We start from the raw sequence: 15,334 nt of genomic DNA on the forward strand, positions 1-15,334 counted from the left end.
CCCAATTTAAGGTACAAACTTAGTGGTTTTTAATATATTCATAGAGCTGTATAGCCATTTCATAATAAATTTTAGAATATTTTTTACCACCACAAAAAGAACCCCAATACTTATGAGTAATCACCTCCAACCCCTTCCACTATTGGCAACCACTTAACTGCTGTCCATCTCTATGGATATGAATATTGTGGGCATTTCATATAAATGGAATGATTTATGTGGTCTTTTGTGACTGGCTTTTCACTCAGCATATATTTTTTTCAAGGTTAATCTATGTTTTAGCACATATCAATAGTTCTTTGTTGTTGTTGAATGCTTTTCTTTTTAACAGTACACAAAATTATAATGTTCTTGTTTTAGTCATTTTAGAAAAAAAAATTATGAGGCCTGAGCACTCCTTATAGAAAAGCAATTAATAATAAACAATAATAAAAAGCTCAATTTCTAGAAAAATGTTATCTAAAAATAATTCAATATACTCAAATTAAGTCATAATTCAGAATATGAGAACTATATGGTTTGTGGTATAAAAACCTTGACTGTTACAAAAGTAATATGAAAAGAACAAATATTAGTCTCTAATAAGGATGATGTACATGACATTCACTACTTAAAATTAAGTGTAGGGATAGGGTTGTGGCTCAGTGGCAGAGCGCTTGCCTAGCATGTGTGAGGCACCATTGACCAAAAAAAAATTAAAAAAAAAGATTAAATGTATTTTTTAGACCAAAATTTTAAAAATATTCATTGATTTTGCTCTCAAAAACTGAAATGGAAAGCCCTTTGGTAATTCAAACATTTACAAACTTGTACATTTGGTTTTTGGTTTTCTAGTACGTTAATGATTTTGAAACATACAAATAGAATTGTATTTGATCCTGATAAGCAATCTGATTCATATGAACCGAATACCTACTGAGTGATAGATGCCACTCAGGATGTATGGAAAAAAGGTAAAAAGACAGTCCTTAAATTTAAATAACTCAGTCTAGAGTGGGGTTTTGCAGCCTCAATAATACTGACATTTTGGATTTGATAAATCTTTGCTGCATGCATAGTAGGATGTTTACCAATATCACTGGCCTCTACTTCGTAGATGATAGTAGCAACACCCTGATGACAACCAAAAATATTTCCAGCCATTGCCAAATATCTCCCAGGTAATTTTGCCCCAGGTTGAGAACTACTAACCTAAAAGAATGACAAGCTAAGTGACAAATTAAAAGTTCCCTGGAAGCTGGGACTGAAGTCTGCATAAGGTGCTATGTGAATACCTAATAGAAACAATATAGCAGGACATGGGTTGTAGAGCATAAATGTTAGAACACTTGTTTAATATACAGGAGGCCCTGGGTTCAATCCCCAGCACAAAGGAAGGGACAGAAAAAGGGAGAGAAGGAGGAGAATGGAGAAACAGTCACTCCAGAAAAAAGTAGTATGTGTGAAGGCATGGAAAGGGCAAGAAACTCTAGTGTACTTAGAAAATTCCACCTACTACAGTATGGCTGATTGGTAGAGTTAAAAAGGATTTGAAGAAACACATAATAAATCCTCAGGGAATGATGGCTACTCATGTTTTTTTTTTTTTTTTGACTTGCTTTAAAGCAAGATAGTCATGATCGTATTTTACATTCTGGAACAATAACTGGTAACAGATGGAAACAAGGATAGAGGGAAACATGACTGGAATCAAAGGGACTATAAGTATATATTTCAAGAAGTTATAAGTGATTGTTATGCTTGCTAATGAAATTATGGGCTGGTTTTCCAAAACAAGGATCAAATTTTCTATGTGGATCACTAAATTAAAGAAAGTCTTGAGAGTTACATAAGAAAAAAGCAACTTAATTTGGTCCATTTGGGAGTACAAAAGTTCCTTATTCAACTTTTTGGCTTTGTTTTTTAGAAAAAAGAAAAGATCTTTAAATCATCTGGATACTTAAATAGGAACAAAGAATTTTCTTTATAAAAGATTTTTAAAGTAATATATTTGCATATGCCCCCTCAGTAACTCTTCATTTAAAAAAAAATTTTTTATTAGCTACAACTCTTCATTCTTAAATCTCTACTCTTTATGGCTGAACCACAGCAGCACAATTTGTAGAAGTAGTAACTTCTATAGGCAGTATTATGTCACGTGTCTCAAGGAACTAAATCTATCCAGCACAGAGGTCAGAGATTCATACCCTATCATGCTTATCTCCGGATCATAAACTAGCTTATAAGTTTCAATGTAAAGAACAAGTGTCTGTCTGTATTTCTCCCTCTCAGAATACTCAACACTTACGTATTGTTAATTATTTGAAATCTTTCACCCTTCTTAAATGAAAGATCTTCTGTAGTTCTAGCTTCATAATCATATAAGGCCACAAATATAGTAACACCACCTAGCAAAGGAAAAAAAGACCAAGGTAAATTATATAGATAAAATGAAACAAAAGAGAAATAAAAAAATATTGCCAGCAAAAATCTTATTTTTTCTCTCTAGTTTTCAAAATCTATTTTTAGACAATTGGGGCTTCTAAAAGTTGGGGCTCTAAGCAGCTGGAGTTTAAATAATGAGATGTTCTCTTAAGACCTTCCACAAAATCACTGTAGTTTACATATTCTAAAACTCTATAGACTCGGAAACAAATTTAATTTGATTCTGAACCAATGCCTCTGGCTTGAAAAGACAGTCAAATTTCGAACCAATTCTTTGGAAGGAAGAACACTACTGGAGCACTATAGACTACTGACATTAATCTTCTCAACTTCTTATAAACAACAGGTGAACATTTACATCCATAATCATTAATACTAAACACTAGGGTTTTAGTAAGATTAACTTACTATATACTTACCTTAAAAATAAAACTGTTGGGTTTGTCGTGGAAGTTTAATGGCATGGCCGATATGAATTATAAAGTATAAATTCCAAAAATAACTCATATTTAGCAACATGTGCAGATGCTTAAGAGAAGAGCGCACTGAACAGCCAAACTATTATATGTAAGCAAAACAAATAACAATAGAACAAATGTATACAATATGCATGACTTGTCAGTGCTTAAAATTATTTCAGACAGGTATTCTGGCTAAACTTCCCATAATATATAATTCGTTTTTATTGTATATATTTATCACATATGACACAATGTTTTGAAACATGAATACACGGTGAAATGGTTAAATCAAGTTAATTCACATATGCATTGCTTCACATATTTCTTTTTTTTTTTTTTGGTGAGAAAACTTAAAATTTCTCAGCAAATTTGAAGACTACAATACATTGTTATTAGCTATGGTCACTAGATTGTACTATAGATTTGAACTTATTCTTTTTTAATTTTTTTTCAGTGCTAGAGATCAAGCAAGGCATCGCACAAGCAAGGACATCGCACAAGCAAGGCAAATGCTCTATCACTGAGCTCTGTTCCAACATATTCTTAATTTCAATATGTATATATTTTACTCAATGTAATTCCGCTGACTTGGCAAATATCAATGGTTAGTTTACATCCATCCATCAATAGATTTTTTTTAATGGTAGGAAGAAAGGCAGTTAGTAAAATTACAGACTAAGCAAAAATATGAAATGTAGAAAGCAGTATAAAACGTACTGTCTCTAAATACAAAATGTAAAAAGCAGTATAAAATCTACCGTCTCTAAATATAAAATAATAGCAAACCAAAGTTCATTCATCTGGCTTCTATCCCAAGTTTTAGTCATGTACCAACTGCTTTTTGACATCACTACTGAATGTGTAATAACCATTTAAAACATGTACAAAATGAAGCTCTTGATTTTTCTTCTCTAACCTGTATTTACCCAAATCCTCTCTATTTAAGCAAATAGCACTAGAATCAAGTCAGGTAATAACTTGAGCCAATTCTACTACTAATACTACCAGTTCTACATCTATAATATTTCATTTATCTATTTTCCATTTCCACTGCTGCCCCCTAAATCCCAATCCATGTCATTTCTTACTGGAACTGCTGGGGCTATGAGTACTGGCTAATTAATCTACTTCTCCACAGAGCAGCAAGAATGAGTTTTTTTAAAAGGGAATTCCATTAAGCAAAATCCTTTACATATAATCTTGATGAGCTTCTTCCCAGCTTCAGAAAAAATCCAAACTCCTTACTAGAGTCTATCTAGTACTAAGTAATAGTGGTATCCTAACATCAATATCACATCATACAACTCTCCTCTCTGCCTACATTGTTCTTCCCACCAGTTCTTAAAAACTTTCCAGTCCATTTGTTTCTCTTGAACTTTGTGTTTGTTATTCCCTCTTCCTAGAAATTCTGCTCTTTCCTGAGGTCTGCAGATAGTTCATTCTCATCAATCAAATATCAGTTAAAATGATTTCTTCTCAAGGAGGCTTTCCCTGATCAACTACAGGATCATTACCAATTATTCTTGCTAGTTCCTTCATAGAATTAAGAAATACTGATCTCAACTTATTTAGTTGTTTGTTCACTAATTATTGTTCAATCAACATTATTAGGTAAACTCTATCAGGAGAGAAGCCTTGTTTGTCTTGCCCATCTCTTATACCTATATGCAAAGACACTCTGTTTTTTACAAGAGTTAATAAGTGAACATCTTTGAATGGGGTATTTCATATGAATAAATACTTTTTCTTTTTCTTCAGTACTGGAGATTGCACCCAGATTGTAGTTCTACCACTAAGCTACATCCCCAGTCATAGCCCTTTTTATTTTGAAAAAAGGTCTCTGTAAATTGCCATAGTTGGCCTCAAACTTGTGATCTTCCTGCCGCAGCCTACACAGTTGTTTGGATTACAGGTGTGCACCACCATGTCCACTATGCACATCAATAAAAATTTAAAGTAACTAAAGTATGTCTTTTAAGTATTAAAATTTATTTTCATCATTTTGAATTAGTAACTTTCAAAAACATATAATCCTGAAAATAAGTTAAACTTTTTACTAATGACAGAAATATCATCATGGCCATAGATTATTGAAATATTTGCAGTCAGAACGCTGGAATTAGGACTGTGATTGTGGTGTTGTCCAATATTCTCCAAATGTTGTCTAACAGAATCAGTGTATGGCAGTCCTCACTATTATTGGTTCAGAGGTGAACAAACTGAGGAGACAAATTTATAATCCATGCTTGTGACAGAGATTTCTCCTTTGCCCCCACAGGCTGTTAATAAGGACATATGTTAGGGCTAGGGTTGTGGCTCAGTGGCAGAGTGCTCACCTAGCATGCATAAGGCACAGGTTTGATCCTCAGCACCACATAAAAACAAAATAATGTGTCCACCTAAAACTAAAAGATACATAAATAAATAAATAAATATTTTTTTTTTAAAAAAAATAAGGACATATGTTACTCCATTTGATGCTGGTAGCTGTTTATGCCTAAGGATAAACAGGAAACAGATGAAATAAACCCAAATCCTGTTGATATCATGGAACTGCCACACAAATGAATCTTGAAGTTCATCTTCTTTGCTTTAGCTACCTGTGCTTTGTTATTTCAAGGGAAAAGCATCCTGATGCAGGAGCCCTCATGTAATGTAAGAGCTCATTTTCTCTTTTTCAAGTTTTTAAAATCTACTTTTTTAGGGCATTCTGTATCCATGGAAGATTGTCAACTATCTCTTCTTGCTGTTCTCTGAAAAGATATGATAATGTAAAAATGGGAGTCCTGCAGTATGACACTGAATCCAAGCTCTTATGCTTATAATCTCTGGGGGAAAATTTTTTCTGAGCCTCAGGATTTTTCTTTTATAAATCATAGTATCTGATAGAAATACTGCATTATCGTGACTGTAATGCCAAATAATTAACACTTATTAAGTAACTACTGGATTACTTTAATACTAGTTAGCACTTTCTAATCCTGAGAAGTTATAAGATTCTTGGAAGAGGAATGTATGTTTTTAATCTTCATTTTCCCAGTGCCTGCCACATATTAATTGCTTAATAATTACTGGTAAATTAATGAAATAATTAAAAGTATAACCCTATCAAACTGTCACCAAATTTCCCAGAACCATATATATATATTGACTTTAATTTTTATGTTAGATATTGAATTTTCACATATACAATTTTTAAAAGTCCTCCAGTAAGATATTTTTCTTAGCAAATAGACCATAAGTATGTACTGCCCAAGGTTATGTTCTCAAACAGGCAACATAATTATCCATTTAAATTTCACCTGTTAAACCAGTAGGATATGAACTTGGCACCACTGAGAATGAGGAAGATGCTCCTCCAAAAGGAGTCACCCCTGAGGATCCTCCAAATGGTGTTATGGAAAGATTGCTAAAATTAACCAAAGTTCCTTTTGCTGAAGATGATGGTGCCACTGCAGTGTGCTCTGCTCCATAATGGCTGACACTTGTACTGACAGGCTCTGGCGTGTTTTCAGTTCTATATTTAATAGCTGGACTTTTGTTTTCTTTACTTTTAATGCAGCCCATTATCAAATCTACAGAGGAAACAGGCAAGTATTTTGAGAAATAGCTAATATACATCATACTTTAAAAAAATACAATGGAAAATATGACTTTAAATAAAGCATCCTCCCAGCCTTGCTACCCAGAAAAAAAGCAGTATTAAATTATGTCCCATTATCCTATATATGACAACTATAAAAACTTAAATTGAGCAGCAAATAAACTACAAATAGTAACTTTAAAGGTAATTCTTTTTTAAAAACAGTAATTCTTAGTTGTAGTTTTTCCCATCCTATAACATTCAGAAGAAAGCAGGTGAATGATGACTGCCTGGTAAATTCTGAAAGAGTAAACATTCATAACTTCAGTTATGTAATATTAATTCAAAATATAGCTGTAAATATTAAAATATAAGCAGTCTCAGAAACTCACAGTTGAAGGGTTTTCAGATCACTACTTTAAGTGGACACATTCTAAAGATGTGACAATTGAATACGCACATAAAAACAAGATGGGTCTGGAAATTTAAGTATATACTGAATTTAAATATATACTGAAAACTATGAAGGAATTATAAACTAAACAATAAAAGGCAATTGCTGGGGCTAGCATTGTAGCTCAGTAGTAGAGTGTGCGCCTATCACATGTGAGGCACTTCTTCCAATCCTCAGCACTACATAAAAATGAAATAAAGATATTGTGTCCACCTACAACTTAAAAAAAAAAAAGCAATTGCTGCCGGGCAAGTGGTGCACATCTGTAATCCCAGTGGCTTACAAGGGTGAGGTAAGAAGATCATGAGTTAAAAGCCAGCCTCAGCAATAGGCACTAAGTAACTCAGTGAGACCCTGTCTCTAAATTCTAAATACAACAGTTACTAATATGGCATTATGTAAAAATGTGGATGTGTAACCGATGTGATTCTGCAATCTTTGTAATGTTTTGAACAACCAATAAAAAAATAAAAATAAAAATACAGGGCTGGGGATGTGGCTCAGCGGTTGAGTGCCCCCGAGTACCCCCCCCCACAAAAAAAGGCAACTGCTACTAAAATAAAAGTATTAGAAAACATCATCATTTAATGACCCATATGAGAAAAAAGCAAAATAAGAAACATGGAGCAGTAAATTATGAAAGGAAAAATGAGTTAGTTGATATGCAGAATAAATAAGTGTAGATGATAAGCTGAATATGGGGAGAGAAAACACAAAGAAAAAAGTGGTCATTTATTCATCTTAGTATTTATAGTATTTATTGACACTTAGTTTTTATACATGTGTAATGAATGACTTCAAAGTTTGTAGTTTCAATCAAGTGGAAAGAAAAACCATAGCTGAAAGGAAACAAGTAGAGAGGGATAAGTTGTTTTTTTTTTTTTTTTTTGACCAATGAGTTTAATTCCAGATGTATATTGTAGGTTGCTGTGAAGCTTAGTGAAGGATAATATAAAGCTCAGAAAAAGGTGGGGAACTAGAGAAAAAAATAAAATATTTTCACAGTTTAACTCTTTTGGAGATAATAAAACTCACCCAAGGTACAGATTTAAAGGAAAATGAAAAATTAACACAATGCTGGAGGATACCTACATATAAGAGATAAGCAGCAATTACAGCTGTTAATATTTCCATATTGAAAAAGATAATCATAAGCTTAAGACAATGACATGAGTTGGGTGGGAAAGAGCTTCAACTATAACATTTTTATCCTAAAATAAACATAAACAAATAGTGAAAAATGTTAATGTATTAAATGTAGGTAATTATGTAACTATTTTCAGGTGAAGTACATTGTAATTTTTTAACAAGTGCTAATAAGTAGAATAGTATAGAGGGAATAAAGACACAGACTCTCCAGATAAAAATGACTAACAGTGTTTAAAGACCAAAATGAAGTGACATTTAAACTGATTTTTAAAGGTTAGCTGATTAGAAATTAGAAGCCTGATAGGGGCTTTAGTGTTTCTTTTCAAAGAGCTGAGAATCAAATTCAGGACCCTCCAGTTTAGCTGGCCAGGTAAGTATTCTACCACTGAACCATACTCCCAGTCTCAGGAATCTCTGCCAATCCCTCCCCACCAACGGAGATAGAACCTGGTGCCAGAAAGTTGACCACTGACTTATATCTCCAGTACTTTCTTATTTTGAGACAGTCTCACTAAGTTACCTAGGTAGGTCTTGAACTTATGATACTCTTGCTTTAGCATCCTCTTGCCTTGGCTGAGATTACCAGGCCTGTGGCACTGTACCCAGCTGGAACATTTCTTAATGTCATGAAGACATAGGATAGATTACAGTATACTGAAGAATACAATAATGACTAGGTCATAAAAATATGGATAATTATTGGACTACATCTTCATCAGCTGAGAACATACATTTACTATCAAGATGGCTTCTATAATTTCTTTGTATAATTTACTGAGCCTCTCCTTCACAGTCTTAATGTAATCTGATACAACAGACATTTGGTTACTGAACAATCATTCTCCCAGTTTTCGGATAGAAGAACCCTGACTTTATTTACCCTCCTTTCATTTGCCAAGTCATTCAGAGGAGGCTTGACACCTTTCTAGCCCTAATGATTGACTTAAGCCACTCAGGAAGTCTCGTTCCCTTGACAGTTTGCTTGTTGAGCCATGAACACAGGTTTCTAGAAAGTTTTCCTTACTTTCCATTTTTCTTGCACAGATGTTACATTCACAAATATGAATGCCCATATCTGGGGCTGCCATCCAGAGACCTCAAGTACCTAGCAGAGGTAACATACCAATATATTGAGAATGGAAGGGCAGGAAGACATAAGGCACTTGGGTCCTAGATAGTGTTACTCAAATATTGTATAAACCTAAAGTCTCTTTTCAACATATCATAAGGACATATCAGCTCTTCTCTTGCCTTCCTTGTGCTTGAGGTCAAATCCAGAACAATCCTGTGCGTACTAGGCAAGCAAACTATCTTTCAGCTACATTCCCAGGCTCCAGATATCAGGATTCAATAGCATAACAACAAAGATTTCAAACTTCCCTCAAAGTGTTTATATAATCATAAAATATTCTTTTCTTTTTAAGTTTTTTAGTTGTTGATGGACTTTTACTGTATTTGCTTATTTATATATGGTGCTGGGAATCGAACCCAGTGCCTCACACATACAAGGCAATTGCTCTACCACTGCGCTACAACTCCAGCCCTCCATAAAATATTAAGTTGTAAAATTTAAACCTTAAAATCATAGGCAAACTATTTTATTCTGATATGTGTATGAATATTTGCTGGAAAACAATGTTTTAACTCTCAATCTTATCTATTACTGCTATTCTGAAGATTTTTTTAAACATGAACTTATTTAAAAATCATGGAAATCTTTCCTGACACTGTCATAAAGTTTTTATCTAAAATTCTTTAAAAAATAAAAAAAATCAACTTTGAAGATATAATTTACATACAATAACAGGCAAGCATTTTAAGCATAATGTTCAATGAGTTTTGGCAAATGTGTAAAATTATATACTATATTCACAATACAGAATATTCTGATCATCCCAAAAGGTTCAGTTGTACCCTTCTCCACGCAAATCCTAACTTCAATCCATAACCTCAGCCCTAGGCAATCATGATCTGTTTTTTCTAACTATAGATTTATCTTTTCTAGGGTCTTACCTAAATAAAATCATATGTATTTTGTATTTAGCTTTTTCATTAAATCCTGTCTGAGATACTTCCATATCATTGCAATGTATCAGTAGTTTGTTAATTTTTATTGCTATGTAGAATCCCATCACTTGCCTATAACCACATTCACTTGTTGATAGGTTTTTCGAGATGTTCCAGTCTGAGGCTATTACAAATGAAGCTACTATAAACATTCCAGTAAGTCTTCAGGGGTGGGGTGAACATGAGTCATTCTCTTCACCACCACCACCAGCAATATCTAGGAATAGAACTGTTTGATCATGTAATATAAAGTTATGCCTACTTTTACCACAAAAAGCTATTAAACTATTTTCCATATTGTCTATACCATTTTGCATCCCACCAATAATCAATGTGAATTTCAGTTGCTTTACGTCCTCAACAATACTTCTTTTTTTCTGTCAAAAACTTGTCATATAGCTACATGGATTTGGATAGAATCCAAATATTCTGTATAGCTATGTTTTACATTTACAAGCTCTGGCAATGGAAATCTATTGATATCAAAAGGTATATGACATCATAAAATGCATCTGGCTGAACTGATATTATAAAAATCATATGAACTACATATTAACGCTAACCAATTCACTGATACAAATTACAGTCAGGTACTGAATAATGGCACATCATCTTTAATCTCTCTTTATTTGCCAAAGTCAGCAAAAAGCAGTTAAACAACATCCTATCTTCTAAAATATACTATTTCTTCACTTAGGTTAGTTTCAATGGTAAACTAAGTAAGCATGCACATTAATTACTAAGATATGATGAGGAATCTCTTACATTTGCAATGCTTCAAGGATCAGTTTCTCACTTTCTAAAAATCCTATTTAAAAACCAGGATTTAACTTACATAATTTAAAGTCACCCTTATTAATATACAGGTTATTCAGGTATGCACTTTTTTTTTTTTTTTTTGGTGGTGGTGGTAGTCCTGGAGACTAAACCCAGGGCCTCGCACATGCTTGACAAGTGTTTTCCCACTGTTACAACCGCCAGCCATTTAAAAAAATTGAGTTAGGGTCTCATTAAATTGCTCAGGTTGGCCTCAAACTTGCAATCCTCATGCCTCAACCTCTCAAGTAGTTGGGATTATAGATGTGTGCCACCATGTCTGGCTCAGGTCTGCAAGTTTTGACAGATGCATACAATTGTACATTGGCTACATCAATGTCAATAAAGAGCAATTGCATCACCTCCCAGGATTCTCCTATTCCCCTCTGTACTCTCCTTACAAGCCCAGAGAACCACTGATCTATTTCCTGTTCTTATAGCTGTATCTTTTCCAGATACCATACAAATAGAATCATATGATATTCAGCTTTTTGATTCTGGTTTCCTTCACCTAGCTTAATGTATCTGAGATGCAGGCATGTTTCTGCAAATGTCAACAGTTCATTCCTTTACGAATGAGTACTATGCCACTGTATGCACATACTACTGTATGCACATACTACTGTATGCACATACTACTGTTTATTCATTCCCCAATAGAGAGACATTTGAGTTATTTCCAATTTTTGAAAATCACACATAGAGCCACTATCAGCATATGCCTGCAGGGTTTTCTGTGAACATAATAAGCTTTCATTTCATCTGAGTAATTACCAAGGTGTGGAACTGCTGGCCTGTATGGAAGTACAATCTTAGGAGAAATGACAAAATGTTTCCAAAGTGGCCTTAACATTTTGCATTCTCACCAACAAAATGAGAATTCCAGTTGTTCCACATTTTTTTGAGAGAGAGAGAGAGAGAGAGAGAGAGAGAGAGAGAGAGAGAGAATATTTTAATATTTATTTTTTAGTTTTTCGGCAGACACAACATCTTTGTTTGTATGTGTTGCTGAGGATTGAACCCGGGCCACATGCATGCCAGGCGAGCATGCTACCGCTTGAGCCACATCCCCAGCCCCTGTTCCACATTCTTTACACTTGTTTATGTCAAAAATTTTAAATTATTCTAATAAGTGTGAATCGAGATCTCTTGATCTCTCTATGGTTTTAATTCACTTTCCCCTAATGACTAAGCACCTGATATTGAGCATGTTTTCATGCTTATTTTCTACTTTGCTAACCATATCTACTTTGGTAACATATATATTTAAACTGGTCCTTTAATTGGGTTGTGTACTGGAAACAAAAATATTTGCTATTATAACACTCTATAGTCTTTATATATTCTGGAATTATGTTCTTTGTCAGATATACATATATTATTCTATTTCCTCTCAGAATATATGTTGCCTTCGCATTATTCTAATGGTATCCTTGTACGTGTTTTTTTTTAAATTTTTTTGGTAGTTGTAGATGGACAGAATGTCTTTATTTTATTTACTTTTATGTGGTGCTGAGGATCAAACCCAGTGCCTCACACATGCTAGGCAAGCATTCTACGACTGAGCTATAGCCACAGGCCCTTGTATGTATTTTTTAAATTTTGATAAAATCCAATTAAGAATTTTTAATTTTATGGTTTGTGGTTTATACGTCCTGAGAATTCTTTAGTAGAAGATTTTCTTTTATGTTTTCACTAGAATTCTAGCCTCTTACATCAAGACTATCAGGTTATTTTAAGCTAACTTTTGATTATTCTGTAAAGTCAAGTATGAGTTTCAATTTCTCCAAATTTGACATCCAGTGTTCCTAACTACTATTTGTGAAAAAAATTAACTATATCCCACTGAATTACCTTGGTACCTTTGTCAAAATCAATTTACCACATTTGTTTAAGACTATTTCTATGGTCTGTTTCCCTGTTCTATGCCTATGATCAATTATTTCACTCTTTTCATTACTGTAGCTTTAGAGTAAGTCTTGAAATTAAATAAGCCCTCCATTATTTTGTTTTTCAAATTTGCTTTGGATACTCTAGGCCAGGGGTCTGCAAATTTTTGCTGTAAAAGGCCGGACAGTGTTTTAAGTTTTGTAGACCATGTTGGTCTCTCTAACAACTACTTGACTCTGCCACGTTATTGCAAAAGCATCTATGCACAATACACAAATACATTAAGTGTGGCAGTGTTGCAATGACACAATTTCCAAAAAATAGACAGTGAGCCAGTTTGGCTTGCAAGTAGTAGTCTGCCAAACCATGAAGTAGAGTCTATGTATTACTATACAAATTTTACTATCGGAGTGTCAATTTCTTAAAAAAAAAAAAAAAGGCTGTTGGGACTAACTCTACAGATCAATTTGATATCTTGCCGATCATGGTGGTGCACAATAGAATTCCAGTGCTTTGGGAGGTTAAAGCAGAAGGATCACAAGTTTGAGACCAGCCTTAGCAATTCAGTGAGATCCTCAGAAACTTAGTGAGACCCTGTCTCAAAATTTAAAAATAAATAAATAAAATAATGAGGACTGAGGATGTAGCTCAGTGGTAAAGCATCTCTGGGTTCAATCCCCAGTGTCAAGAGGTGGGGGGGGGTTGACTTTTTAAATTTGTTTTAATTAGTTTCACATCACAGTAGAATACACTTTGATATATCATAAACAGATGGGATATAATTTCACATTGGTCATGCAGTCTGTTTCATTCAACTATTTGTCTTATCCCCACATCCTCTCCCCTTCCCGCTATCTAATCTGAGGTAACTCTATCCTCTTGTCTATGTTTCACCCCCCCCCCAAACACACACACCCCTGTGAATTAGGATCCACACATTAGAAAAAACATTCGCCCTTTGGTTTTTTGGGATTGACTTATTTTATTTAATGTGATATTCTCCAACTCCATCCATTTACCCACAAATGCCATAATTTCATTCTTCTTTAAAACTGAGTAATATTCCATTGAATATATACACCACATTATTTTTATCCATTCATCTACTGAAAGACACCTAAGTGTAGTACTGTATTTATTTAGGATCTTCAAGTTTTTTCTCAAAAATATTTCGTAGTTTTAAATGTCATAGGTCTTGTCCAATTTTTGTTAAGTAAACCTCTAAGCATTTCTTGGTTTTCTAAATACTATTATAAATTATATTGCTTTATTTCTATTTTCAATTGTTCATGAGACAGATACTTCCTGGGCACACACCTGGAATCCCAATGACTCAGGAGAGGGAGGAAAAAGGACCTCAAGTTTGGGATCCTCAGCAAGACTTTGTCTCAAATTTTAAGATAAAGGATTGGGTATGTCACTCAGTGGTAAAAAAAAAAAAAAAAAAAAAAAAAAAAAAAAACCTCTGGGTCTAATTCCCAATCTAATAATAATGATAATAAAATAATTTTTAAAAAGATACTTCTATACTGATGTGTGTATTAACTTGTTATGTTCCTGCTAGCCTCTCTGTTATCAGTTCTACTAGTTTTTTTAAAATAGGTTCCATAGAATTATCTACATCCAGAAAGACCACAAACCAGTTTTATTTTCCTTTCCAATGTATGCCTTTGCCTTCCTGGCTTACTGCACTGGCTTGCTCCTTTACAGTACAATGTTGATAGAAGTGAAGAGAGAAAACATCTTTGTGATGGCTCCTAATATTAAGTGAAAAACATTCAATCTATACCTTTAAGTTGTCTGAAGGATTTTTTGGTAGTTGACTGTCCTCAGGCTGAGGAAATTTCCCTTGAAATTCTTTGTTTGCCTGAGAGTTTTAAATCATTAATGGGGTTGTTGAATTTCTTCCAGTTTCTCTATTTGTACTTATACAATCATATAGGTCTTTTTTATTCAACTTATAAGGTGAATTACATTGATTTTTCAATGTTAAATCAAACTTGGAACCTTTGAATTCTTGGGATGAAGAACATTTGGTCACAGTATATCACCCTTTTAGTATATTCCTGAAAGTTAATATTTTGTAAACTATTTTTGGGTCTGTGGTCAAGAGACATTATTTTTTAATTTTCTTGTGAATTTTGTGTTGCTTCTGGTATTAGACTAATCATGTTGGCCTCATGGAATGAGTTGGGAAGAATTCCCCATACGTGTGTGTATTTGTATGTGTGTGTATTTTTAAAGAATTTAAGACAGGTATTACTTGTTCCTTAAATGTTGAAAAGAATTCACCAGAGAAGCTATTAGGGCCTGGAGTTTTCAATTATAAATTAAGTATCTTTAATATATAGCACTATTTATATTCTTGATTTTGTTTCTTGCATTAACTTCCAAGGATTTCTTAAACTCATCCCAGTTGTTAAATTAATATCAGCATAAAATCATTTACAACATTCTATTATTACTCTAGTTTAGCCCCACCCTCCCCCA

At 33.7% G+C, this 15,334-nt stretch overlaps 1 protein-coding gene across 1 annotated transcript in view; it reads right to left on the minus strand.

Annotated features, from left to right (window-relative positions):
* The window catches only part of LOC144371884 (tyrosine-protein kinase Yes-like), a 203,004-nt gene that overhangs the window by 3,254 nt on the left and 184,416 nt on the right, over positions 1-15,334 (minus strand). Inside the window, exons 2-3 of the mRNA XM_078035193.1 lie at positions 6,188-6,460; positions 2,288-2,387 (exon numbers count right to left, since the gene is read on the minus strand). Coding sequence (XP_077891319.1) covers positions 2,288-2,387; positions 6,188-6,452 — 365 coding nt within the window. The 5' untranslated portion in view covers positions 6,453-6,460. The remainder of the gene's footprint in view (positions 1-2,287; positions 2,388-6,187; positions 6,461-15,334) is intronic.

The sequence above is a fragment of the Ictidomys tridecemlineatus genome, chromosome Y, assembly GCF_052094955.1.
Source record: "Ictidomys tridecemlineatus isolate mIctTri1 chromosome Y, mIctTri1.hap1, whole genome shotgun sequence".
Classification (NCBI taxonomy): Eukaryota; Metazoa; Chordata; class Mammalia; order Rodentia; family Sciuridae; genus Ictidomys; species Ictidomys tridecemlineatus.